Raw genomic sequence first — 26206 nt, 5'->3', positions numbered from 1 at the left:
CAGAGCTCTCTTCACAGTTATTTTGCGAGACAGGACTCCAGTGACTCTCAAGGTGGTCCTGGTGGCATTAAGAAACAGAGAAGAGAAGCAACCCCAGAAAAGCAATTGGTACCTGAGGTGTTACTGGAAGAGGATTCCCCTTCCAAACTATAAACAATCCACTCTCTCTCCTCCTCCAGTCTCCCATACACTAAGAAGAATCTCCAATAAAGGTAAGTGTTATGCTGTTAATGTTTCATTCATCATTTCCCATTGCACTGTTTATGTACTACATCTATATTTCATGTAAAAAATTTTTTTGTTTTAATACTTTTGGGTGTCAGGAACGGATTAATTGTATTTACATTATTTCTTATGGGGAAAATTGATTCGCAAATCGTAGATTTCGATAATAGCAGCAACTCCAGGAACGGATTAACTACGAAATACGAGGGACCACTGCACAAGCATATGTATGTACAGTAGACTCACGAGTTTCATTATTAATCCGTTCCAGAGAGTCTGCCGAAAGGCGAAACCATTTTCCTCATAAGAAATAATGGAAATAAAATTAATCTGTTCCAGACACACAAAAATATTAAAAAAAAAAATTCAAATTAAATAAAGATTTACATACAGAAAACAGTGAGAAATCAAGTACATACATATTTTTTTTTTTATATTAACACACTGGCCGATTCCCACCAAGGCAGGGTGGCCCGAAAAAGAAAAACTTCCACCATCATTCACTCCATCACTGTCTTGCCAGAAGGGTGCTTTACACTACAGTTTTTAAACTGCAACATTAACACCCCTCCTTCAAAGTGCAGGCACTGTACTTCCCATCTCCAGGACTCAAGTTCGGCCTGCCGGTTTCCCTGAACCCCTTCATGAATGTTACTTTGCTCACACTCCAACAGCACGTCAAGTATTAAAAACCATTTGTCTCCATTCACTCCTATCAAACACGCTCACGCATGCCCGCTGGCAGTCCAAGCCCCTCGCACACAAAACCTCCTTTACCCACTCCCTCCAACCTTTCCTAGGCTGACCCCTACCCTGCCTTCCTTCCACTACAGACTGATACACTCTTGAAATCATCCTGTTTCGCTCCATTCTCTCTGCATGTCCGAACCACCTCAACAACCCTTCCTCAGCCCTCTGGACAAGTTTTGGCAATCCCGCTCGTCCTCCTAACTTCCAAACTACGAATTCTCTGCATTATATTCACACCACACATTGCCCTCAGACATGACATCTCCACTGCCTCCAGCCTTCTCCTTGCTGCAACATTCATCACCCATGCTTCAAACCCATATAAGTGTGTTGGTAAAACTATACTCTCATACATTCCCCTCTTTGCCTCCAAGGACAAAGTTCTTAGTCTCTACAGACTCCTAAGTGCACCGCTCACCCTTTTCCCATCATCAATTCTATGATTCACTTCATCTTTTATAGACCCATCCGCTGACACGTCCACTCCCAAATATCTGAGTACATTCACCTCCTCCATACTCTCTCCCTCCAGTCTGATATCCAATCTTTCATCACCTAATCTTTTTATCCTCATAACCTTACTCTTTCCTGTATTCACTTTTAATTTTCTTCTTTTACATACCCTACCAAATTCATCCACCAACCTCTGCAACTTCTCTTCAGAATCTCCCAAGAGCACAGTGTCATCAGCAAAGAGCAACTGTGACAACTCCCACTTTATGTGTGATTCTTTATCTTTTAACTCCACGCCTCTTGCCAAGACCCTCGCATTTACTTCTCTTACAACCCTATCCATAAATATATTAACCACTGTGACATCACACATCCTTGTCTAAGGCCTACTTTTACTGGGAAATAATCTCCCTCTTTCCTACATACTCTAACTTGAGCCTCACTATCCTCATAAAAACTCTTCACTGCTTTCAGTAACCTACCTCCTACACCATACACCTGCAACATCTGCCACATTGCCCCCCTATCCACCCTGTCATACGCCTTTTCCAACTCCATAAATGCCACAAAAACCTCTTTAGCCTTATCTAAATACTGTTCACTTATATGTTTCACTGTAAACACCTGGTCCACACACCCCCTACCTTTCCTAAAGCCTCCTTGTTCATCTGCTATCCTATTCTCCGTCTTACTCTTAATTCTTTCAATAATAACTCTACCATACACTTTACCAGGTATACTCAACAGACTTATCCCCCTATAATTTTTGCACTCTCTTTTGTCCCCTTTGCCTTTATACAAAGGAACTATGCATGCTCTCTGCCAATCCCTAGGTACCTTACCCTCTTCCATACATTTATTAAATAATAGCACCAACCACTCCAAAACTATATCCCCACCTGCTTTTAACATTTCTATCTTTATCCCATACATATATATAACAATAATAACATTACGCTTACCTTTACTGAAGACTTCTGGGTGGATGGAAGATGGGAGGAGGGGATAGGAGGAAGGTGTACACTATTGTTTGGAAGGAGAATCTCCTTCCATTAGGACATCAAGTATGAAGTCCTTATCTGGGGTTACTTCCCTTCTTTGTATTTTAAAGACACTGGCACTGGGAACAACTTGATAGTCACTGGAACCCTGTCGCACAAAATATCTGTCCAGAGAACTCTGTTTCTAGTGTTTCTTTAAGATTTGTCTGAAGTGGGACACAACACTGTCAGTGCACATGTTGCCAACACAGCCTGCAACAGCTCTGTCAGGGTGAAGTTCATCCACAAATAATTGCACTTCAGTCCACTTTGCACAAATCTCATTAATTTTTGAAGAAGGCACCTTCCTCCATCTCTCTTCCTCCTCCTCTGCAGCAATTTCCTGAGCTGTGGTCTCTTGCTGTTGTAGATGAAGCTCTTGCAGCTGTGTAGTGGTTAGCTCTTCATCGTGGTCCTCCTCCAACTCTTCCACATCCTCGAAACTCACATCCAACCCCATGGAATTCCCCAGTGACTGGGGAATTCCATGGTGTTCGAAGGCATAGGCTCCTTAGGGTCAGCCCCAAATCCTTCAAAATCCTACTCTTGTACACATTGTGGTCACGATTTTCTCCAAGCAGAATTCAAAGTTCTGCAAGTCACTCCCTCCCAAGCCTTACCTATAAGGTTTATGCAAGTGAGGATATTGAAGTGATCTTTCCAGAACTCTCCTAGGGTCAATTCAGTGTCTGAGGTCACTTCAAAGCACTTTTGAAACACTGCTTTGGTGAACAATTTTTTGAAGTTTGAAATGACCTGCTGGTCCATGGGCTGGAGGAGAGGAGTTGTGACGAAACTCAACTCCTCCACTATTTGCTCTTCAAAGTCTGCAGTATGAGCAGGAGCACTGTCCATTACCAGGAGGCACTTGAGTGGCAATTTATTTTCCAGGAGGTATTTCTTCACACTGGGGCCAAACGCTTCATTAACCCTTTGACTGTTTTCGACGTATAAATACGTCTTACGAGCCAATGTTTCTGACGTATATATACTCAATAATTCTAGCGGCTTCAAATCAAGCGGGAGAAAGCTGGTAGGCCCACATGTGAGAGAATGGGTCTGTGTGGTCAGTGTGCACCACATAAAAAAAATCCTGCAGCACACATTGTGTAATGAGAAAAAAAAAACTGATCGTTTTTTTGGAAAAAAAAGCCGACTTTGAGGTGTATTTTCATATAGTATTTATCGTTGTATTTGCGTTTTCATGGTCTTAGGTGATAAAATGGAAAACATATTACAGAAATAGAGATGATTTTCATTACTTTGACGATGAAAACGACCTTGAAACTGAGCTCAAAGAAGCGGAAATGTTCGATTTTTACCAATGTTCAGGAGTTAATAAATCACACCACACGTCCAATACACGTCAACTGGGGAGTCTAATATTCTTTCACTAGTGCACTGATATTATTTATACCATTTTTACAATAATGCAGTAGTCTGCATAACAGTAAATTTTGTATTTTTTTGTATGAATAAAAAATCAAAATAGAAAGCAATAATAATATAAGAGGGGCCTAGAGATGTGACTAATGAACAGAGCATATGTTATTTTAGTGCCACGAATGTCTACCTTGTTTATTCTGGACCCTATTTTGAAATTGGCATCTTTTTTAGTTTGCGTGAAATTGGCCAAATTGCCAATTTCTGACCACCATATTGGGTAGTCCAAATTAGTAAATGAGAGGTTTCTTGTACTCAGCTAATAGATAAAATGGAGTTCTAAAGAAACAGCTATGAGTTTGGTCAACTGGAACAATGGAATTGGCTGAAAATAGGGCTCAAAGTCGGCGAAATCACTGATACGCATATATCGCCGAGACCGCTAACTTCGTGGGAGCATAATTCCATGAGTTTTCGACCAAATTTCGAACTTTTGGTGTCATTACCATCGGGAAAAGATTCTCTATCATTTCATAAGAAAAAAATATTTTTTTTTTTTTTCAAAAATTGAGCGACATAGAATGACAGCTTCAGAGAGGGGCCTGAAACAGTCAAAGGGTTAAACAAGTCAAGGAAAATTTCCCTTGTGACCCATGCCTTACTGTTAGCCTTCTACACCAAACACAAATTACTCTTGGCAACACTGTTTTTCTTGAACACTCTGGGATTTTCAGTGATACACCAGTAAAGGCTTCACTTTGCAATCCCACTAGCATTACTACAAAACATGAGAGTAAGCCTGTCTTTCATAGGCTTGTGTCCTGGGAGTGCTGTTTCCTCCTGCAAGATGTAGGTCCTCTTTGGCATTTTCTTCCAAAAGAGGCCTGTTTTGTCACAATTGAACACTTGTTGGGGTTTGAATTCTTCAGTGTCTATGTATTCCTTAAACTTCTGTACAAACTTCTCAGCCGCCCGTTTGTCTGAACTGGCAGCCTCACCATGCCTTACCACACTGTGTATGCCACTACCCTTCACTCTGCTGGCCTTAATTACCCCTTTACCAGGCCTGGTAAAGGGTTAAAATCAGAAGCATCACCACTCGTTGCAGGCATATTCTTTACGAGATCGTCATGCAACTGCCTTGCCTTTTCACATATTATCGACTGCAAAATACTATCTCCTGCTAACTGTTTTTGGGTAATCCACACCAACAATAACCTTTCCACTTCTTCAAGGGTTTGCAATCTCTTTTTTGTCAGCATATATACCCCTTTTGCAACAACAGCACACTTTATTTCCTTTCCTTTCGCCACAATCAAAGTGATGGTTGAATGGGGTTTGCCATACATCCTGGCAAGTTCTGTAACACGCACTCCACTCTCATATTTTTCAACTATTTCCTTCTTGAATTCGATCGTGTTCCTCACTTTCTTAACCCTTTGACTGTTTCCGACATATAAATACGTCTTACGAGCCAATGTTTCTGACGTATTTATACGCACAAATTCTAGCGGCTTCAAATCGAGCGCCAAAGGCCTGGTAGGCCTACACGGGAGAGAATGGGTCTCAGTGGTCGGTGTGCACCCTGTGAAAAAAATCTGGGACCTAGCGGTGCATTGTGGGAACGCCATGTTGTCAGTCCATTTTCACCATGCCTCTCGGTAAGAGTTCCTCACTCCTCGGCGGATTGGAGGTCTTTTGTTCCCAAGTGATAGCTCTAACAGCGATGAAAGTGTCAGTGACAGTGAATTCAAGGGTTTTCAAGTGAGTGTTACCGAAAAAAGTGCCCAGGATAACGTAAATAGTGACGAAAACCCAGATGACCCACAACCTTCGACCTCTGGTGCTGTGCCGGCTTGTTCACGTTCACGTTCGCCTGTACCAGGACGAAAGAGGAAACTATTTGGTCGTGTACAACACCCTGATGATAGCAGTGATAGTGATAGTGATTTCAAGGTCATTGAAAGCAGTTCTAGTGACAGTGAGAGTGAATATTCCCCAGTGAAGCGCCAGTATGTACGACGTAGCATGCGGTCTGGTAGTGTTTCATATGTTGTTCCAAGGGGAAGGAGAAACTCTGGGAGCACATCCCGTGGCCCAACACCACGACCTGATAGTGAAGATGACGATATTGTAACGATGGGTATGAATGGTGACAGTGAGGGAGGAGGCAGTGGTGGTGATAGTGAGGGTGGCACGGCCCATGTGGCACCATCACCGGGCCACGCTACTAGCCACGCGGCTGACTCAGCAGAACAACCAGCCTCACCCTACCCCACACTGCCACAACCTGCACCACCACAACCTGCACAGCCACAACCACGGTACAATATCCAGACCCCACCAGCAGACCGCATCTGGGATTGGCAGGACGGTGACGAGTTTGTTCCCAGTCCCCATGACTTTGATGAAACACAAAGTGGAATAAAGCCATCTTGTCCACTTGGGAACAATGCCAGTGAACTGGACTGCTTTGAGTTATTTTTCGATGAACCCCTGATGGACATCATTGTCAGGGAAACAAATACATACTGTGATTACACCATGGCAAATACAATTCTCTCACCAAAATCACGGCTACACAAGTGGAAGGAGACAACTGTGGCAGAGATGTACCTGTTTTTTGCCACAATAATGCTTATGCCACATGTGTATAAGCACACTGTCACCACATACTGGACAACAGATCGCCTGATTTCAACTCCAGGTTTTAGTGACATTATAGGAGTCAATCGTTTCCTGATACTGTTGCGTATGTTACACTTTTCAGACAAAACCAGGCCTGACAGAAGCGACAGGTTATATAAGATAAGAAATGTGTTTATGTACCTGAAACAAAAGTGCTGCATGTATTTTTATCCCTTCAGGAAGCTTGTTATTGATGAGTCCTTGATTTTATTCAAAGGCAGACTCTCATTCAAGCAATATATACCAAGCAAGAGGAAACGCTTTGGTATAAAGCTATTTGTACTGTGTGATTGCAGAAGTGGTCTTGTTTTAGATATTATTGTGTACACTGGCAGTAATACTTTGAGAGATACCATGAAGTTATTGGGTATCTCTGGTGATGTGGTTCGAACAATGATGGAACCATATCTTGGTAAGGGGCATATGTTATTTACTGATAACTGGTACACAAGCCCCTTACTCAGTGATTTCTTGCGAGTGAACTTGACAGACGTGTGTGGCACAGTGCGTTGTAATCGCAAACATATGCCAAGGTTCGACGTTGGCACTCGCAGAGGTGAGGTGCAAGCCTTTGCTGCCAATGACATCATGGCATTTCGGTGGCATGACAAACGTGATGTCACATTGTTGACATCAGTTCACACAAACGAAATGGTACCCAGTGGCAGGGACAACAGAGAGACCAATGAACCCATTCTGAAGCCTGCAGCTGTCATGGACTACAATCTCAATATGCGCTTAGTGGACAAATGTGACATGCAGATTGGGTTTGCAGACTGTGTACGCAAGAGTTATTAGTGGTATATCAAACTTTTTTTCCATCTTGTTGATATCTCTATGCTAAATGCTTATAACATATACAAGTTGAAGACCAACAAAACACCAAAATATGGTGAATTTTGCCTGTCAGTAATCAGACAAATAATTGCAAAGTACAAAGGAGCAACTCCTGCAATAGACCAGCGCCCACAGACGTCATCTCGTATGAGGCCTGGTGATCACTACCCCATACAACTGCCTCCTACTACTGCCAAGAAAAATGCTCAGAAGAGGTGTTATGTATGTATGCATACCACAAAACACCCACAAACACGCAGAGACACTCGTTTTATGTGTGAGGAGTGTGAAGTGCCCCTCTGCATATACCCATGTTTCAAAGAGTTCCACAAGCTGCAGCAGTTCTAGGAACGTGGTTAGTGACTGTACATATGTATATATATTATGGAACAATAGTAATAAACATTGTTTTGTATTGTTTGTTTGTGTAAACAAAGTGTATACACAAACTAATAGTGATAAAGTTTGTTCTGTTATTGTGTTGTAAATAATGAGTGTATATTTGAACAATGCACCTTACATTGGTCTCACAGGCCACATAAGTTACCTGGAAAAGAAAAATATTGAAAAATGCAAGAAACCTTTGAATTAGAGTAAATAAAAGAATACCGGGTGGGCGGCAGTCGCCGCTGTTGCCGTACGCACGTCAATTTCTGCAAACTTTGCGGCTTTATATCTCGGTAAGTACTGATGGCAAAAATTTTTTTTTAGGCTTAAAACACTAGTAAAAATATTCCTAACATTTTCATAAGAAAAAATAATTTTTTTTTTTTTTCGAATATTTGGCGACATAGAATGACAGTTTCAGAGAGGGCCCTGAAACAGTCAAAGGGTTAACCAAAGGGTTGGCACTAGCTTTCCTTGGGCCCATGGTGACTTATTTAGCAATTTCAAGCACAAAAAAAACAATGGATTATGAAATGTATTGTATGAACCAGAGGGGTGATGGTCATACATTAGTAAACAATGGCACACTGAGTGTGAAAGGTGCGGGAGACTGGCTTTGTGTGAGCAGTGACAGGCGGATGCGTACCGAACGGTCGCCAAATCACGAACTGCAAAGCTAAATTTTGCTGGAAAAAATTTGCCAAAAGTCGGATTTCACGAAAGTCACGGCCGCCGAACGGCGGGGGTCCACTGTATATACACACACCCCTCTGGGTTTTCTTCTATTTTCTTTCTAGTTCTTGTACTTGTTTATTTTCTCTTATCTCCATGGGGAAGTGGAACAGACTTCTTCCTCCGTAAGCCATGTGTGTTGTAAGAGGCGACTAAAATGCTGGGAGCAAGAGGCTACTAACCTCTTTTCCTGTATAAATTAGTAAATTTAAAAAGAGAAACTTTAGATTTTTCTTTTTGGGCCACCCTGCATTGGTGGAATACGGCCGGTTTGTTGAAAGAAGAAGAAAAAGAAATAAATATGTCTGATAATTTATTAGTCATGTACATACCTGTGACTGGTTTCAGTTATTCTACTCCAACAGTGCAGTCTGTGGTCAGACTTTTCTAATGATTGCCTGATCATCCAGGGTATTGTTACCTACAGCCCCCACACACATTCATCACAGCCAAATCCCTCTGAAGAATTCTGTCGTTTCTTTTTTTAAGCTTATTAGCTTATTTATCACTGTAAAAAATCTTCATGCAAGTCCTTGTTGTAAGATGGTGATGGTGCTATGGTGTGACCATGGTAAGATACACTAAGAAAAACATTCTTTGCCAACAAAAAAACACAACAAACTATAAATAAAATACAAAAAGTTTAATAAGCACTATTTTTTTTTTTATTAACACATCAGCCATTTCCTAGGTAGTAGGTTGGTAAACAGCAACCGCCCAGGGAGGTACTACTGTCCTGCCAAGTGAGTGTACAACGAAATCCTGTAATTGTTTTAGATGATGGTAGGATTGCTGGTGTCTTTTGTCTGTCTCATAAACGTGCAAGATTTCAAGTACGTCTTGCTACTTCTACCTGCACTTAGGTCACACTACACATACATGTACAAGCATATATATATACACACACCTCTCTGGGTTTTCTTCTATTTTCTTTCTAGTTCTTGTTCTTGTTTATTTCCTCATACTTCCACGGGGAAGTGGAACAGAATTCTTCCTCCGTAAGCCATACGTGTTGTAAGAGGCGACTAAAATGTAGGGAGCAAGGGGCTAGTAACCCCTTCTCCTGTATATATTACTAAATGTAAAAGGAGAAACTTTCGTGTTTCCTTTTGGGCCACCCTGCCTCGGTGGGATACGGCCGGTGTGTTGAAAGAAAGATCAGCCATTTCCCACCGAGGCAGGGGTGACCAAAATAAGAAGAAACACTTTCATCATCATTCACTCCATCACTGTCTTGCCAGAGGAATGCCTACACTACAGTTAAAAACTGCAACATATCAACATCACTCCTTCAGAGTGCAGGCACTGAACTTCCCACCTCCAGGACTTAAGTCCTGTTAACTGGCTCCTTGAATCCCTTAATAAATGTTACTTTTCTCACACTCCAACAGCACATCAAGTCATAACAATTTGTCTTCACTTGCTCCTATCGAAAACACTCACGCATGCTTGCTGGAAGTCCAAACCCCTTGCATACAAAAACCTCCTTTACCCCCTCCCTCCAACCTTTCCTAGGATGACCCTACTCCACCCTCCTTCCACTACAGATTTATATGCCCTCCAAGTTATTCTATTTTGCTCCATCCTCTCAATGTCCAAACCACCTCAACAACCCTTCCTCTGCCCTCTGGATAATATTTTTAGAAACTTCACACCTCCTCCTAATCTCCAAGCTGTGAAGTCTCTGCATTATATTCACACCACACATTGCCCTCAAACATGACATCTCCATTGCTTCCAGCCTTCTCCTTCACCACCCATGCTTCACACCCCATATAAGTGTTGACGCCACTCTAGTCTTACATATTCCCCTCTTTGCTTTCACGGATACCGATGTTTGTTTCCACAGACTAGTTAGGGCTCCACTCACCTTTTTTCCCCTCATCAATTCTATGATACACTTCATCTTTCATAAACCCATCTGCTTACAAGTCCAATCACAAATATCTGAATACAGTCACTTCCTCCATACTCCCTTCATCCAATCTGATATCCAATCTTTCATTATCTAAATTTTTTGCAATCCTCATCACCTTGCTCTTTCCTACATTCACATTTAATTTTCTACTTATACGTACATAACTTTGTAAACTCGTCCACAAACCTCTGCAACTTCTCTTCAGTCTCTCCCAAAAGCACAGTCATCAACAAAAAGTGACCATGACAACCCCCACTTTGTGTTAGATTCTTTATCTCTTAATCCCACACCTTTTACAACTCCATCTATAAATATACTGAACAACCATGGTGACATCATGCATCCCTGTCTAAGGCCTTCTTTTACCAGGAAATAATCTTCCTCTCTCTTACATACTCTAACCTGAGCCTCACTATCCTCATAAAAACTGGTTACTTCTTTCAGAAACCTATTCCATACATCTGCAACATCTGCCACATTGTTCTCCTATCCACCCTATCACAAGCCTTTTCCAAATCCATAAATGCAATGAAAACCTCTTTACCCTTGTCTAAATATTGTTCACCTATATGCTTCACTAATGGTGAAAGTGTTTCTTTCTCGCATCACCTTGCCTTGGTGGGGGATGACTGATATGTTGAGGAAAAAAAAAAGTTTTTGTTTTACACAATGGTAGGATTGCTGATGTCTTTTTTTCTGTTTCATAAACATGTGGGATACCAGGTATATCTTGCTACTTATGTAAGCCATGCATGTCATAAGAGGTGACTAAAATGCTGGGAGCAAGAGGCTAGTAATCCCTTCTCCTGTATAAATTACAGTGGACCCTCTGTTTTCATAATTAATCCATTCCAGAGAGTCTGACGAAGCTCATAAATCATGAAAACCGAAATCATTTTCCCCATAAGAAATAATGTAAATCCAATTAATCCATTCCAGATACCTAAAAGTATTAACAAAAAATTTTTTGAGAGAGAGTATAGAATTATATACAGAAAACAATGACAAATCAATATAAAGCACTAATAAAATGTATAAATGAATATTTAACATCACACTTACCTTTACTGAAGACTCTTGTTGGTGTATGGAAGATGGGGAGGAGGGGAGAGGGAGGACTGATTATTGTTTGGAAAGGGAATCCCCTTCCATAGAGACTTCAGGTATGAAGTGCTTATCCGGGGTTACTTCCCTTCATTGTTTTTTAATGCCACTAGGACCAGCTTGAGTCACTGAACCCCTATCGCATCAAAAATTTTTCCAGAGAGCTCTGTTTGTGGCGTCTCTTTAAGATTTACCTAAAATGGGGCAGGCAATGTCATTGAACATGTTGCAGACACAGCCTGCAACAGCTTTGTTAGGGTGACATTCCTTCACAAATGTTTGCACTTCACTCCACTTTGCCCAAATGTCCTTAATCACTGAGGAAGGCACTTCTCTTCCTCCTCCAATGAAGCAATTTCCTCAGCTGTGGTTTGTTGCTGTTGCAGATGAAGGTCTTGCAGCTCTTCAGTGGATAGCTCTTCACTGTGGTCCTCCACCAACTCTTCCACAGCCTGGCCACTCACATTCATCTCCAGCTACCTCATGTCACAGAGGTGCCTGTGCTAAATGGTTAGAAATATACCTAGTTGGATGAATCTTATTGTGGCTAGCCCCAATGTCATTACGATTTCTTAAGTCTTCCTCCACAAATGTTTGCACTTCACTCCACTTTGCCCAAATGTCCTTAATCACTGAGGAAGGCACTTCTCTTCCTCCTCCAATGAAGCAATTTCCTCAGCTGTGGTTTGTTGCTGTTGCAGATGAAGGTCTTGCAGCTCTTCAGTGGATAGCTCTTCACTGTGGTCCTCCACCAACTCTTCCACAGCCTGGCCACTCACATTCAACCTCATGGAATTCCCCAATGCCACAACAGAATACACAACAGGCAGAGGGTCATCAGGGTGAGCCCCAAACCCTTGAAAATCCTCGTCTTGGACATATTCTGGCCACAATTTTCTACAAGCAGGGTTCATCATTCTGGAAGTCACTCCCTCCCAAGCCTTATCTATACAGGTTATGCAATTGAGGATAGTGAAGTGATCCCACCAGAACTCTCTTAGGGTCAATTCAGTGTCCAAGGTCACGTCAAAGCACCTCTGAAACATTGCTTTGGTGAAGAGTTTTTTTGAAGTTTGAAATGATCTGCTGGTCCATGGGCTGGATGAGAGGAGTGGTAATAAGGGGCAAGAACTTCACTGTGATGAAATAAACTCCTCCAACAACTGGACATTCAAATCTGGAGGATGAGCAGGAGCACTGTCCATTGCCAGGAGGCACTTGAGTGGCAATTTATTATCCAGGAGGTATTTCTTCACACTGGGGCCAAACACTACATTGAACCAATCAGAGAAAATTTGCCTTGTGACCCATGCCTTACTGTTACCCTTCCACATCACACACAATTTAGTCTTGACGACACTGTTTTTCTTGAACACTCTGGGATTTTCAGAGTGATACACCAGTAATTGCTTCCCTTTGAAATCTCCACTAGCATTACTACAGAACAAGAGAGTTAGCCTGCCTTTCATAGGCTTGTGTCCTGGCAGTGCCTTTTCCTCCTGCATGATGTAGGTCCTATTTGGCATTTTCTTCCAAAACAGGCCTGTTTCGTCACAAGTGAACACTTGTTGGGGGACAAATTCTTCAGCCTCTACGTACTCCTTGAATTTATGCACGAATTCTTCAGCTACACATTTGTCTGAACTTGCAGCCTCGCCATGCCTTACAACACTGTGTATGCCACTGCGCTTACTGAATTTTTCGAACCAGCCTTTGCTGGCCTTAAATTCTCTATCAACAGAACTCACTCCAGGTACTCTCTTTACAAGATCCCTATGCAACTGCCTTGCCTTTTCACAAGTTATCGACTGCACAACACTATCTCCCGCTAATTGTTTTTGGTTGAGCCACACCAACAACAATTTCTCCACATCTTCAATTGTCTGTGAACTCTGTTTCGTTAGCATATTTACCCTTTCGCATCATCAGCTTCCTTGATTTCTTTTTTCTTTGCCACGATGGAACTGATCATTGATGAGGGCTTTCTGTACATCCTGGCGAGGTCCGCCACAAGCACGCCACTTTCACATTTTTCTACGAGTTCTTTCTTGAATTCTATGGTGTTTCTCACCTTCTTTACCATAAGGCTGACATTCTGAACTTTCATTTGGCCCAAGGTGGCTTATTTAGCAGTCACACACAATAAACAAGTGCAAAAAGCAATGTATTATTATGAAATGTTTTGTATGACCTCCCAGAATAATGTTCACTCATCAAGAAACAATGCCACACTGACTCAGAATGGTGTGTGGGAGGCTTTGTGTGCACACGGGCACTCGGATGTGTTCCATACGACCAACGAAACTAGAGGGAATTAACGAAAACAGACTATATTTTGACAAAGAATCAGCTATAACCTAAAATACAAAAATGGGTTAATGAAAACAGGGGGTCCACTGTACTAAATTTTAAAATAGAAACTTTAGTTTATCTTTTTAGGTCGACCTGCCTCCGTGGAATATGGCTGGTTTGTTGGAAAGAAAAAAATTAAATTTGGCAATTCACAAACAGCAACACAATTACTCACAGGAAGTGCTAAACCTTTATGTCATACAGTATCTGGAGAACAAGAGGCTCAGGTATAATGCAAGAGAGGAGATGTAGCTCCAAATCATTGGATCAAGGAAATCCCCTTTTTCGTAAAGGGGTCAAACAACAATAGATGGAGTATTGCACTTACTTTGAGTTTAATAGGAGTAAGGCTGGGTTGCATCTTATGAGTTGAGCAGTACTGAGAAGTGCGGATCAACCCTTCACCCAGCAACCACTCAACGAACTCTTGAGCTGACTTAACAAGCACAGATTTAACTTTAGCATCTGTAATAATAATTGCAATAATAGTCATGAGAACTGTGTATATTACTGTTTTATATGATTATTATTATATTAAAAGAGTCCTAAACATGAAAATACTGTATAAACTATTTTATATATATCCTATAGAAGCAATTTGTTTGTTTCATTATGTAAGTATATAATGATCTTTGCTGCAATAAGATCACAGTAAACAGGTGATATCACATTATGCAGAACAACCACTGAAAAAAGAGTGAAATTCCGAGTGCTTTTGTGATTTCTCACATTATCAAGGAGAAATCACAAAAGTCCTGGAATTTCACTAATTTTTCACAGTGGTTGTTCAGCATAATGATTCTTATGTTTCCTCAATAAATTTCTTAAATAAAATAAATTTCCTCTACACATACAGTAGGGCCCCACTTATACAGCAGGTTAGGTTCCAGGCTACCGCCGTAAAGCAGAAATCGCAGTAAAGTGGAACACCCTTTTTTCCCCTTATAAATGAATACAAATACTGGATAACAAGTTTACACTAACATATATTAGGTTAGTAATAGAACTAAGCATCAAAAAACAATAAAAAAGTAAAATACACATATATTACACTCATTACTTACCTTAAAATGTTTGTAGTTTTAATCTAGGGTGAGACAAGTAGTATTTATTGTAAGAAATCAAGTGTGGTATGTATGGTAGTCAGCCAGGCTACCATACCAGGCCATCACTTTATATAATGCAGTGTTTTGACACCTGTGGTATGTAATTTCTTGATAAAGCCCTGTGTGGGTCAAAACATCTCTAAATAATGACCTACTCAACAATGAGTCTCCTCTTACCATATATGTTAGTAATCTTGCCATTCCAAAACTACACAAAAAAAATTTGACATTATAAGAGAAGAGGCAGAGACAGGAATTTGAAGGAAGAATGTTTTTAAACATGTGAAAAAGAGTGGAGGAACCTGGCAGGATGTCACTTGCCTATGCAAAATATGTACAATGAATACGGGACATTAAGGCATCTTAATAACTTTTAATTTTCCCTCCCTTCATCTTTATAATACAAGTGGAGATATGATTGAGGGTAATGTGTGGTGTAAATATTATGCAGAGAATTCAGAGCTTGGAGATTAGATGGTGTGCAGTTACCAAAAGATGATGATATTTAGAGATGAGGAAGGGTTGTTGAGGTGACTTAGACACTGAGAGGCTATAACAAAACAAGAGTGACTATTAGTGCATGTACATAAAACTGAGGAGCAGGAAGGAGGGATAGGGGTTATCCCAGGATAGGTTGCACGTAGGTGGTAAAGCATTTTTTGAGTGATTGGGACTTGAACATTCAACAAGCTTCCTCAAGCTCATTAGATCAGAGTGCCTAGAGGCAAACAGTTTTTAATGCTTGACATCTTGTTGGAGTGGCAAGGGATTTATGAAGGGATTCAGAGAAACCCATTAACCAGACTTGAATTCTGGAGGTGAGAAGTACAGAGCCTATATTTTAAAGGCAGGATGAGGACAGTACATCTGAACTGTGATGTCAGCACGCTTGTGGCAAGACAGTTGAATGAATGACTGTTAATGTAGTTACTCTTTTCTTGAGTTAACGTAACAAGGTAGGTGGTGGTCAGTGTTAAAATACATAATAGATGAGATAATTTTGTGATTGTAACAATAAAAGACAACTCTGTAACTAACAGATTTTGTCAAATATTTCTGAATCAATTAATGCAACAGATTTTGTCCCACATTTTCAAAGTTAATTAAACCAAAGCCCACAAATTTGAGGATTTACTGCACTCTATATTTTCAAGTGCTAAAAAACTTTATTTCATACATACTGCAATGATTTTTTTCATTTTCAACTACAGTAAACCTTCTTATATAGCAACATCATCATATATTGTGACTAAGTAAATGCACAGTTGTAATTTATAATAATATATACCTAGTCTGAATGTGTGTGGGTGTTGTGCGAACGATAAAAGAGATGATAGTGGATGTTATGAATGAGAAGAAGCTGGATGTCCTGGCTTTAAGTGAAACAAACCTGAAGGGGGTGGGAGAGATTCAGTTGAGAGGAATGAATGGGATTAGGTCAGGGGTTTCAAATAGAGTTTGAGCTAAAGAAGGAGTAGCAATAATGTTGAAGGGTAAGCTATGGCAGGAAAAGAGGGGCTATAAATGTATTAATTCAAGGATTATGTGGAGTACAATAAAGGGTTATAGTAAGCGTATATGCACCTGGAGAAGAGAGAAGGGTAGAGGAGAGAGAGAGAGATATATTTTGGGAAATGTTGAGTGAATGCGTGGGGAGTATTTAACCCTTTGACTGTTTCGGTCGTATATATACGTCTTTTTCTTTTTCTGTCTCATAAACACGCTAGATAACAGGGATATCTTGCTACTCCTACTTACACTTTGGTCACACTTCACAGACACGCACATGCATATATATATACATACATCTAGGTTTTTCTCCTTTTTCTAAATAGCTCTTGTTCTTCTTTATTTCTTCTATTGTCCATGGGGAAGTGGAAAAGAATCTTTCCTCCGTAAGCCATGCGTGTCGTATGAGGCGACTAAAATGCCGGGAGCAATGGGCTAGTAACCCCTTCTCCTGTAGACATTTACTAAAAAAGAGAAGAAGAAAAACTTTATAAAACTGGGATGCTTAAATGTGCGTGGATGTAGTGCGGATGACAAGAAACAGATGATTGCTGATGTTATGAATGAAAAGAAGTTGGATGTCCTGGCCCTAAGCGAAATAAAGCTGAAGGGGGTAGGAGAGTTTCAGTGGGGGGAAATAAATGGGATTAAATCTGGAGTATCTGAAAGAGTTAGAGCAAAGGAAGGGGTAGCAGTAATGTTAAATGATCAGTTATGGAAGGAGAAAAGAGAATATGAATGTGTAAATTCAAGAATTATGTGGATTAAAGTAAAGGTTGGATGCGAGAAGTGGGTCATAATAAGCGTGTATGCACCTGGAGAAGAGAGGAATGCAGAGGAGAGAGAGAGATTTTGGGAGATGTTAAGTGAATGTATAGGAGCCTTTGAACCAAGTGAGAGAGTAATTGTGGTAGGGGACCTGAATGCTAAAGTAGGAGAAACTTTTAGAGAGGGTGTGGTAGGTAAGTTTGGGGTACCAGGTGTAAATGATAATGGGAGCCCTTTGATTGAACTTTGTATAGAAAGGGGTTTAGTTATAGGTAATACATATTTTAAGAAAAAGAGGATAAATAAGTATACAAGATATGATGTAGGGCGAAATGACAGTAGTTTGTTGGATTATGTATTGGTAGATAAAAGACTGTTGAGTAGACTTCAGGATGTACATGTTTATAGAGGGGCCACAGATATATCAGATCACTTTCTAGTTGTAGCTACACTGAGAGTAAAAGGTAGATGGGATACAAGGAGAATAGAAGCATCAGGGAAGAGAGAGGTGAAGGTTTATAAACTAAAAGAGGAGGCAGTTAGGGTAAGATATAAACAGCTATTGGAGGATAGATGAGCTAATGAGAGCATAGGCAATGGGGTCGAAGAGGTATGGGGTAGGTTTAAAAATGTAGTGTTAGAGTGTTCAGCAGAAGTTTGTGGTTACAGGAAAGTGGGTGCGGGAGGGAAGAGGAGCGATTGGTGGAATGATGATGTAAAGAGAGTAGTAAGGGAGAAAAAGTTAGCATATGAGAAGTTTTTACAAAGTAGAAGTGATGCAAGGAGGGAAGAGTATATGGAGAAAAAGAGAGAGGTTAAGAGAGTGGTGAAGCAATGTAAAAAGAGAGCAAATGAGAGAGTGGGTGAGATGTTATCAACAAATTTTGTTGAAAATAAGAAAAAGTTTTGGAGTGAGATTAACAAGTTAAGGAAGCCTAGAGAACAAATGGATTTGTCAGTTAAAAATAGGAGAGGAGAGTTATTAAATGGAGAGTTAGAGGTATTGGGAAGATGGAGGGAATATTTTGAGGAATTGTTAAATGTTGATGAAGATAGGGAAGCTGTAATTTCGTGTATAGGGCAAGGAGGAATAACATCTTGTAGGAGTGAGGAAGAGCCAATTGTGAGTGTGGGGGAAGTTCGTGAGGCAGTAGGTAAAATGAAAGGGGGTACGGCAGCCGGGATTGATGGGATAAAGATAGAAATGTTAAAAGCAGGTGGGGATATAGTTTTGGAGTGGTTGGTGCAATTATTTAATAAATGTATGGAAGAGGGTAAGGTACCTAGGGATTGGCAGAGAGCATGCATAGTTCCTTTGTATAAAGGCAAAGGGGATAAAAGAGAGTGCAAAAATTATAGGGGGATAAGTCTGTTGAGTATACCTGGCAAAGTGTATGGTAGAGTTATTATTGAAAGAATTAAGAGTAAGACGGAGAATAGGATAGCAGATGAACAAGGAGGCTTTAGGAAAGGTAGGGGGTGTGTGGACCAGGTGTTTACAGTGAAACATATAAGTGAACAGTATTTAGATAAGGCTAAAGAGGTCTTTGTGGCATTTATGGATTTGGAAAAGGCGTATGACAGGGTGGATAGGGGGGCAATGTGGCAGATGTTGCAAGTGTATGGTGTAGGAGGTAGGTTACTGAAAGCAGTGAAGAGTTTTTACGAGGATAGTGAGGCTCAAGTTAGAGTATGTAGGAAAGAGGGAAATTTTTTCCCAGTAAAAGTAGGCCTTAGACAAGGATGTGTGATGTCACCGTGGTTGTTTAATATATTTATAGATGGGGTTGTAAGAGAAGTAAATGCGAGGGTCTTGGCAAGAGGCGTGGAGTTAAAAGATAAAGAATCACACACAAAGTGGGAGTTGTCACAGCTGCTCTTTGCTGATGACACGGTGCTCTTGGGAGATTCTGAAGAGAAGTTGCAGAGATTGGTGGATGAATTTGGTAGGGTGTGCAAAAGAAGAAAATTAAAGGTGAATACAGGAAAGAGTAAGGTTATGAGGATAACAAAAAGATTAGGTGATGAAAGATTGAATATCAGATTGGAGGGAGAGAGTATGGAGGAGGTGAACGTATTCAGATATTTGGGAGTGGACGTGTCAGCGGATGGGTCTATGAAAGATGAGGTGAATCATAGAATTGATGAGGGAAAAAGAGTGAGTGGTGCACTTAGGAGTCTGTGGAGACAAAGAACTTTGTCCTTGGAGGCAAAGAGGGGAATGTATGAGAGTATAGTTTTACCAACGCTCTTATATGGGTGTGAAGCGTGGGTGATGAATGTTGCAGCGAGGAGAAGGCTGGAGGCAGTGGAGATGTCATGTCTGAGGGCAATGTGTGGTGTAAATATAATGCAGAGAATTCGTAGTTTGGAAGTTAGGAGGAGGTGCGGGATTACCAAAACTGTTGTCCAGAGGGCTGAGGAAGGGTTGTTGAGGTGGTTCGGACATGTAGAGAGAATGGAGCGAAACAGAATGACTTCAAGAGTGTATCAGTCTGTAGTGGAAGGAAGGCGGGGTAGGGGTCGGCCTAGGAAAGGTTGGAGGGAGGGGGTAAAGGAGGTTTTGTGTGCGAGGGGCTTGGACTTCCAGCAGGCATGCGTGAGCGTGTTTGATAGGAGTGAATGGAGACAAATGGTTTTTAATACTTGACGTGCTGTTGGAGTGTGAGCAAAGTAACATTTATGAAGGGATTCAGGGAAACCGGCAGGCCGGACTTGAGTCCTGGAGATGGGAAGTACAGTGCCTGCACTCTGAAGGAGGGGTGTTAATGTTGTAGTTTAAAAACTGTAGTGTAAAGCACCCTTCTGGCAAGACAGTGATGGAGTGAATGATGGTGAAAGTTTTTCTTTTTCGGGCCACCCTGCCTTGGTGGGAATCAGCCAGTGTGATAATAATAATAAAAAAAAAAAATATACGTCTTACGCGCCACTGTTTCTGACGAATTTATACGCATAAATTCTAGCGGCTTCAAATCAAGCGAGAGAAAGCTGGTAGGCCTACATGAGAGAGAATGGGTCTGAGTGGTGGGTGTGCATCCTGTGAAAAAAACTGGGACTCAGTGGTGCATTGTGGGAACGCCATCTTGGTAGTCAATTTTCACCATGCCTCGCAGTAAGAAGTACCTCACTCCTCGGCGGACTGGATGTCTTTTGTTCCCAAGTGATAGCTCAAACAGTGATGATAGTGTCAGTGAAAGTGAATTCCATGGTTTTCAAGCGGGTGTGACCAAAAACAGTGCCCAGGATAACGTAATTAGTGATGAAAAGCCAGATGACCCACAACCTTCCACCTCTGGTGCTGGGCCGGCTTGTTCACGTTCACCTGTACCAGGACGAAAAAGTAAACTATTTGCCCGTGTACAAGACTCAGATGTGAGCAGTGATAGTGATAGTGATTTCAAAGCTATTGAAAGCAGTTCTAGTTGCGACAGTGAGGGTGAATATTCTCCAGTAAAGCGGTAGTATATATGACATAGCATGCGGTCTGGTAGCGTGTCATATAATGTTCCAAGGGGAAGGAGTAAATTTCGGAGCACATCCCGTGGCCCTATACCACGACCTGACAGTGAAGATGATGATATTGTTACGATGGGTATGAATGATGTGAGTGAGGCAGCAGGTGGTGGTGGTGATAGTGGTGGTGGCATGAGTCATGTGGCACCAGCAGCAGGCCATGCTACTACCGACGCTGCTGACTCTGCACAACTACAACCAGCCTCACCAAACCCCACAATGCCACAACCTGCACAACCACAACCACGTTTCAATATCCAGAACCCACCAGCAGACTGCATCTGGGATTGGCAGCAAGGTGATGAGTTTGTTCCCAGTCCCATGACTTTGATGAAACACAAAGTGGAATACAGCCATCGTGTACACTTGGGAACAATGCTATTGAACTGGAATGCTTTCAGTTATTCTTCGATGAACCCTGATGGACATTATTGTCAGGTAAACCAACATATACTATGAGTACACCATGGCAAATACAATTCTCTCACCAAGTTCACGGCTACACCAGTGGAAGGACACAACTGTGGCAGAGATGTACCTATTTTTTGCCACAATAATGCTTATGCCACATGTGTATAAGCACACTGTCACCACATACTGGTCAAGAGAACGCCTGATTTCAACCCCAGGTTTTAATGACATTATAGGTGTGAATCGTTTTTTGATACTGTTACGTATGTTACACTTTTCAGACAAAACAAGGCCTGACAGAAGCGACAGGTTATATAAGATCAGAAATGTGTTTATGTACCTGAAACAAAAGTGTTGCATGTATTTTCATCCCTTCAGGAGCTTGTTATTGGCGAGTCTTTGATTTTATTCATAGGAAGACTCTCATTCAAGCAATACATACCAAGCAAGAGGAAACACTTTGGTATAAAGTTATTTGTACTGTGTGATTGCAAAAGTGGTCTCGTTTTAGATATCATTGTGTACACTGGCAGTAATACATTGAGAGATACCAGGAAGTTATTGGATATCTCTGGTGATGTGGTTCGAACAATGATGGAACCATATCTTTGTAAGGGGCATATATTATATACTGATAACTGGTACACAAGCCCCATACTCAGTGATTTCATGCGAGTGAACCTGACACATGTGTCGCACAGTGCGTGGTAATCGTAAACATATGCCAAGGTTCGACGCTGGCACTCGCAGAGGTGAGGTGCAGGCCTTTGCTGCCAATGACATCATGGCATTTCGGTGGAATGACAAAAGTTATGTCACATTGTTGACATCAGTTCACCGAAACGAAATGGCACACACTGGCAGGCACAATACAGAGACCAATGAACCCATTCTAAAACCTACAGCTGTCATGGAGTACAACCTCAATATGCGCTTAGTGGACAAATGTGACATGCAGTTTGGGTTTGCTGATTGTGTATGCAAGAGTTATAAGTGGTTTACAAAACTTTTTTTCCATCATCTTGATGTTTCCATGCTAAATGCTTTTAACATATACAAGTTGAGGACCAACAACAAACCAAAATATGGTGAATTTTGTTTGTCAGTCATCAGACAAATAATCACCAAGTACCAAGGAGCAACACCTGCAATAGACAAGCGCCCACGAAATTACCAGCACATGCCATCTCATTTGAGGCCTGGTGATCACTACCCCATACAACTGCCTCCTACTGCTTTCAAGATAAGTGCTCAGAAGAGGTGTTTTGTATATGGTCATACCACAAAACACCCACAAACACGCAGAGACACTCGTTTTATGTGTGAGGAGTGTCAAGTACCACTGCATATACCCATGTTTCAAAGAGTTCCAAAAGCTGCAGCAGTTCTAGATAAGTGTTCAATGACTGTACATTTTTTTTTATTTTTTCAACAAGTCGGCCGTCTCCCACCGAGGCAGGGTGACCCAAAAAGAAAGAAAATCCCCAAAAAGAAAATACTTTCATCATTCAACACTTCACCTCACTCACACATAATCACTGTTTTTGCAGAGGTGCTCAGAACACAACAGTTTAGAAGTATATACGTATAAAGATACACACTATATCCCTCCAAATTGCCAATATCCCGAACCCCTCCTTTAGAGTGCAGGTGTTGTACTTCCCATTTCCAGGACTCAAGTCTGGCTATATAAAAATAACTGGTTTCCCTAAATCCCTTCACTAAATATTTATTACCCTGCTCACACTCCAACAGATCGTCAGGTCCCAAATACCATTCGTCTCCATTCACTCCTATCGAACACGCTCATGCACGCCTGCTGGAAGTCCAAGCCCCTTGCCCACAAAACCTCCCTTACCCCTTCCTTCCAACCTTTTCGAGGACGACCCCTACCCCGCCTTCCTTCTCCTACAGATTTAAATGCTCTCCATGTCATTCTACTTTGATCCATTCTCTCTAAATGACCAAACCACCTCAACAACCCCTCTTCAGCCCTCTGACTAATGCTTTTATTAACTCCACACCTTTTCCTAATTTCCACACTCCGAATTTTCTGCATAATATTTACACCACACATTGCCCTTAGACAGGACATCTCCACTGCCTCCAACCGCCTCCTCGCTGCTGCATTCACAACCCAAGCTTCACATCCATATAAGAGTGTTGGTACTACTATACTTTCATACATTCCCTTCTTTGCCTCCATAGATAACGTTTTTTGACTCCACATATACCTCAATGCACCACTCACCTTTTTTCCCTCATCAATCCTATGATTAACCTCATCCTTCATAAATCCATCTGCCGACACGTCAACTCCCAAGTATCTGAAAACATTCACTTCTTCCATACTCCTCCTCCCCAATTTGATATCCAATTTTTCTTTATCTAAATCATTTGATACCCTCATCACCTTACTCTTTTCTATGTTCACTTTCAACTTTCTACCTTTACACACACTCCCAAATTCGTCCACTAACCTCTGCAATTTTTCTTTAGAATTACCCATAAGCACAGTATCATCAGCAAAAAGTAACTGTGTCAATTCCCATTTTATATTTGATTCCCCATAATTTAATCCCACCCCACTCCCAAATACCCTAACATTTACTTCTTTTACAACCCCATCTATAAATATATTAAACAACCATGGTGACATTACACATCCCTGTCTAAGACCTACTTTTACGGGGAAGTAGTCTCCCTCTCTTCTACACACCCTAACCTAAGCCTCACTATCCTCATAAAAACTCTTTATAGCATTTAGTAACTTACCACCTATTCCATACACTTGTAACATCTGCCACATTGCTCCCCTATCCACTCTGTCATATGCCTTTTCTAAATCCATAAATGCAATAAAAACTTCCCTACCTTTATCTAAATACTGTTCACATATATGCTTCAATGTAAACACTTGATCTACACATCCCCTACCCACTCTAAAACCTCCTTGCTCATCCGCAATGCTAGATTCTGTCTTACCTCTAATTCTTTCAATAATAACCCTACCGTACACTTTTCCTGGTATACTCAGTAAACTAATTCCTCTATAATTTTTACTATCTCTTTTGTCCCCCTTACCTATATATAAAGGGACTATACATGCTCCCCGCCAATCCCTAGGTACCTTCCCCTCTTTCATACAATTTTTTTTTTTTTTTTTAACAAGTCGGCCGTCTCCCACCGAGGCAGGGTGACCCAAAAAAGAAAGAAAATCCCCAAAAAGAAAATACATTCATCATCATTCAACACTTTCACCACACTCACACATTATCACTGCTTTTGTAGAGGTGCTCAGAATACAACAGTTTAGAAGCATATACGTATAAAGATACACAACATATCCCTCAAACTGCCAATAAACAAAAATACCAAACACTCCAACACTATATCCCCCCCTGATTTTAACATTTCTGTCATGATCCCATCAATTCCAGCTGCTTTACCCCCTTTCATTCTACGTAATGCCTCACGCACCTTCCCCACACTTACATTCTGCTCTTCTTCACTCCTAAAAGATGGTATACCTCCCTGGCCAGTGCATGAAATTACCGCCTCCCTTTCATCGTCGACATTTAACCCTTTCAGGGTCGACAGGCCCTCTCACGGATTTGTTCTCAGGGTCACCAAAATTTAAAAAAAAAAAAAATCTTATGAAAAGATAGTTTTTTCTTTTTTAAATCTTATAGGCTAAACAAAAAACTTTTACCATCAATACTTACCGAGATATGGAGGCCTGAAGTTGACAGAAAATGACCGGCACATGGTAACATCGCCGACTGCCGGTCACCCGGTTTTAGTTTATTTAGTTCTTTGATATTATTTTCTATTATTTTTTTTTTAAGTAACTTTTATGGCCTGTGAAACCAATATGAGCACTGTTTTCTCTTTATTTACTACACAATAACTGCACAAACACTGTTGTCCTTTTTTTTTTTTTTTCAACAAGTAGGCCGTCTCCCACCGAGGCAGGGTGACCCAAAAAAGAAAGTAAATCCCCAAAAAGAAAATACTTTCATCATCATTCAACACTTTCACCACACTCACATATTATCACTGTTTTTGCAGAGGTGCTCAGAATACAACAGTTTAGAAGCATACACATATAAAGATACACAACATATCCCTCCAAACTGCCAATATCCCAAACCCCTCCTTTAAAGTGCAGGCATTGTACTTCCCATTTCCAGGACCCAAGTCCTTATATTGTTTATAATTGTTGTTTACACTCACAAACGATATGAAATGTTGTTTATTACTATTTTTCTATATTTATATACACATATACAGTCATAGGACATGTTTCTAGAAGTTCTGCAGCCTGTGGAAGTCTTTGAAACATGGTGTCAAGCACAGTGGTGTTTTACACTCCTCACATGAAACTAGTGTCTCTGCATTGCTGTGGGCGTTTTTTTGTATGTGCACAGACCTAACACCTCTGCTGAGCCTTTTTCTTGAAAGCAGTAGCAGGCAGTGTTACTAGGAAGTGATCACCATGCTTCAGACGAGAAGGTAGTTGTTGATAATTTAGTGGGCGGTTTTCTATTCCTTGGTACTTGAATACTATTTGTCTGATGACAGACAAACAGAATTCGCCGTATGGTGGTTTGTTTCTGTTCCTCAACTTATACATATTATAAGCATTGAGCATGGGAATGTCCAGAAGATGGAAAAAGAGTTTTACGTACCACTTATAACTCTTGCAAACACAATCAGCAAACCTAATCTGCATGTCACATTTGTCCACTGAGTGCATATTGAGGGTGTAATCAATCACAGCTGCAGGTTTTAGAATGGGTTCATTGCTGTCTCTATGCTGCCTGCCAGTGTTTGTCATTTCGTTAGGGTGAAGTGATGACAACAGTGTGACATCTCGTTTGTCATGCCACCGAAATGCCATGATGTCATTGGCAGCAAACACCTGTACCTCACCTCTACGAGTGCCAGCGTCAAACCTGGGCATATGTTTACGATTTGCACGCACTGTGCCACACACATCTGTCATGTTCACTCGCAAAAAATTACTG

At 41.0% G+C, this 26206-nt stretch overlaps 1 protein-coding gene across 5 annotated transcripts in view; it reads right to left on the bottom strand.

Moving 5' to 3' along the window:
• The window catches only part of row (relative of woc), a gene marked incomplete at its 3' end in the record, with an annotated part of 245209 nt that overhangs the window by 81530 nt on the left and 137473 nt on the right, over positions 1 to 26206 (bottom strand). For all 5 annotated transcript variants that reach the window (XM_070083775.1, XM_070083776.1, XM_070083773.1 and 2 more), the window contains 1 exon segment: positions 14198 to 14334. In XM_070083775.1, the coding sequence (XP_069939876.1) occupies positions 14198 to 14334 (137 nt within the window).

This window comes from Cherax quadricarinatus, chromosome 10 (genome assembly GCF_038502225.1).
Source record: "Cherax quadricarinatus isolate ZL_2023a chromosome 10, ASM3850222v1, whole genome shotgun sequence".
In the NCBI taxonomy this organism is placed as follows: domain Eukaryota; kingdom Metazoa; phylum Arthropoda; class Malacostraca; order Decapoda; family Parastacidae; genus Cherax; species Cherax quadricarinatus.
Note: the sequence above shows the minus strand (reverse complement) of the source record. Positions and strands in the feature narration are given on the sequence as shown.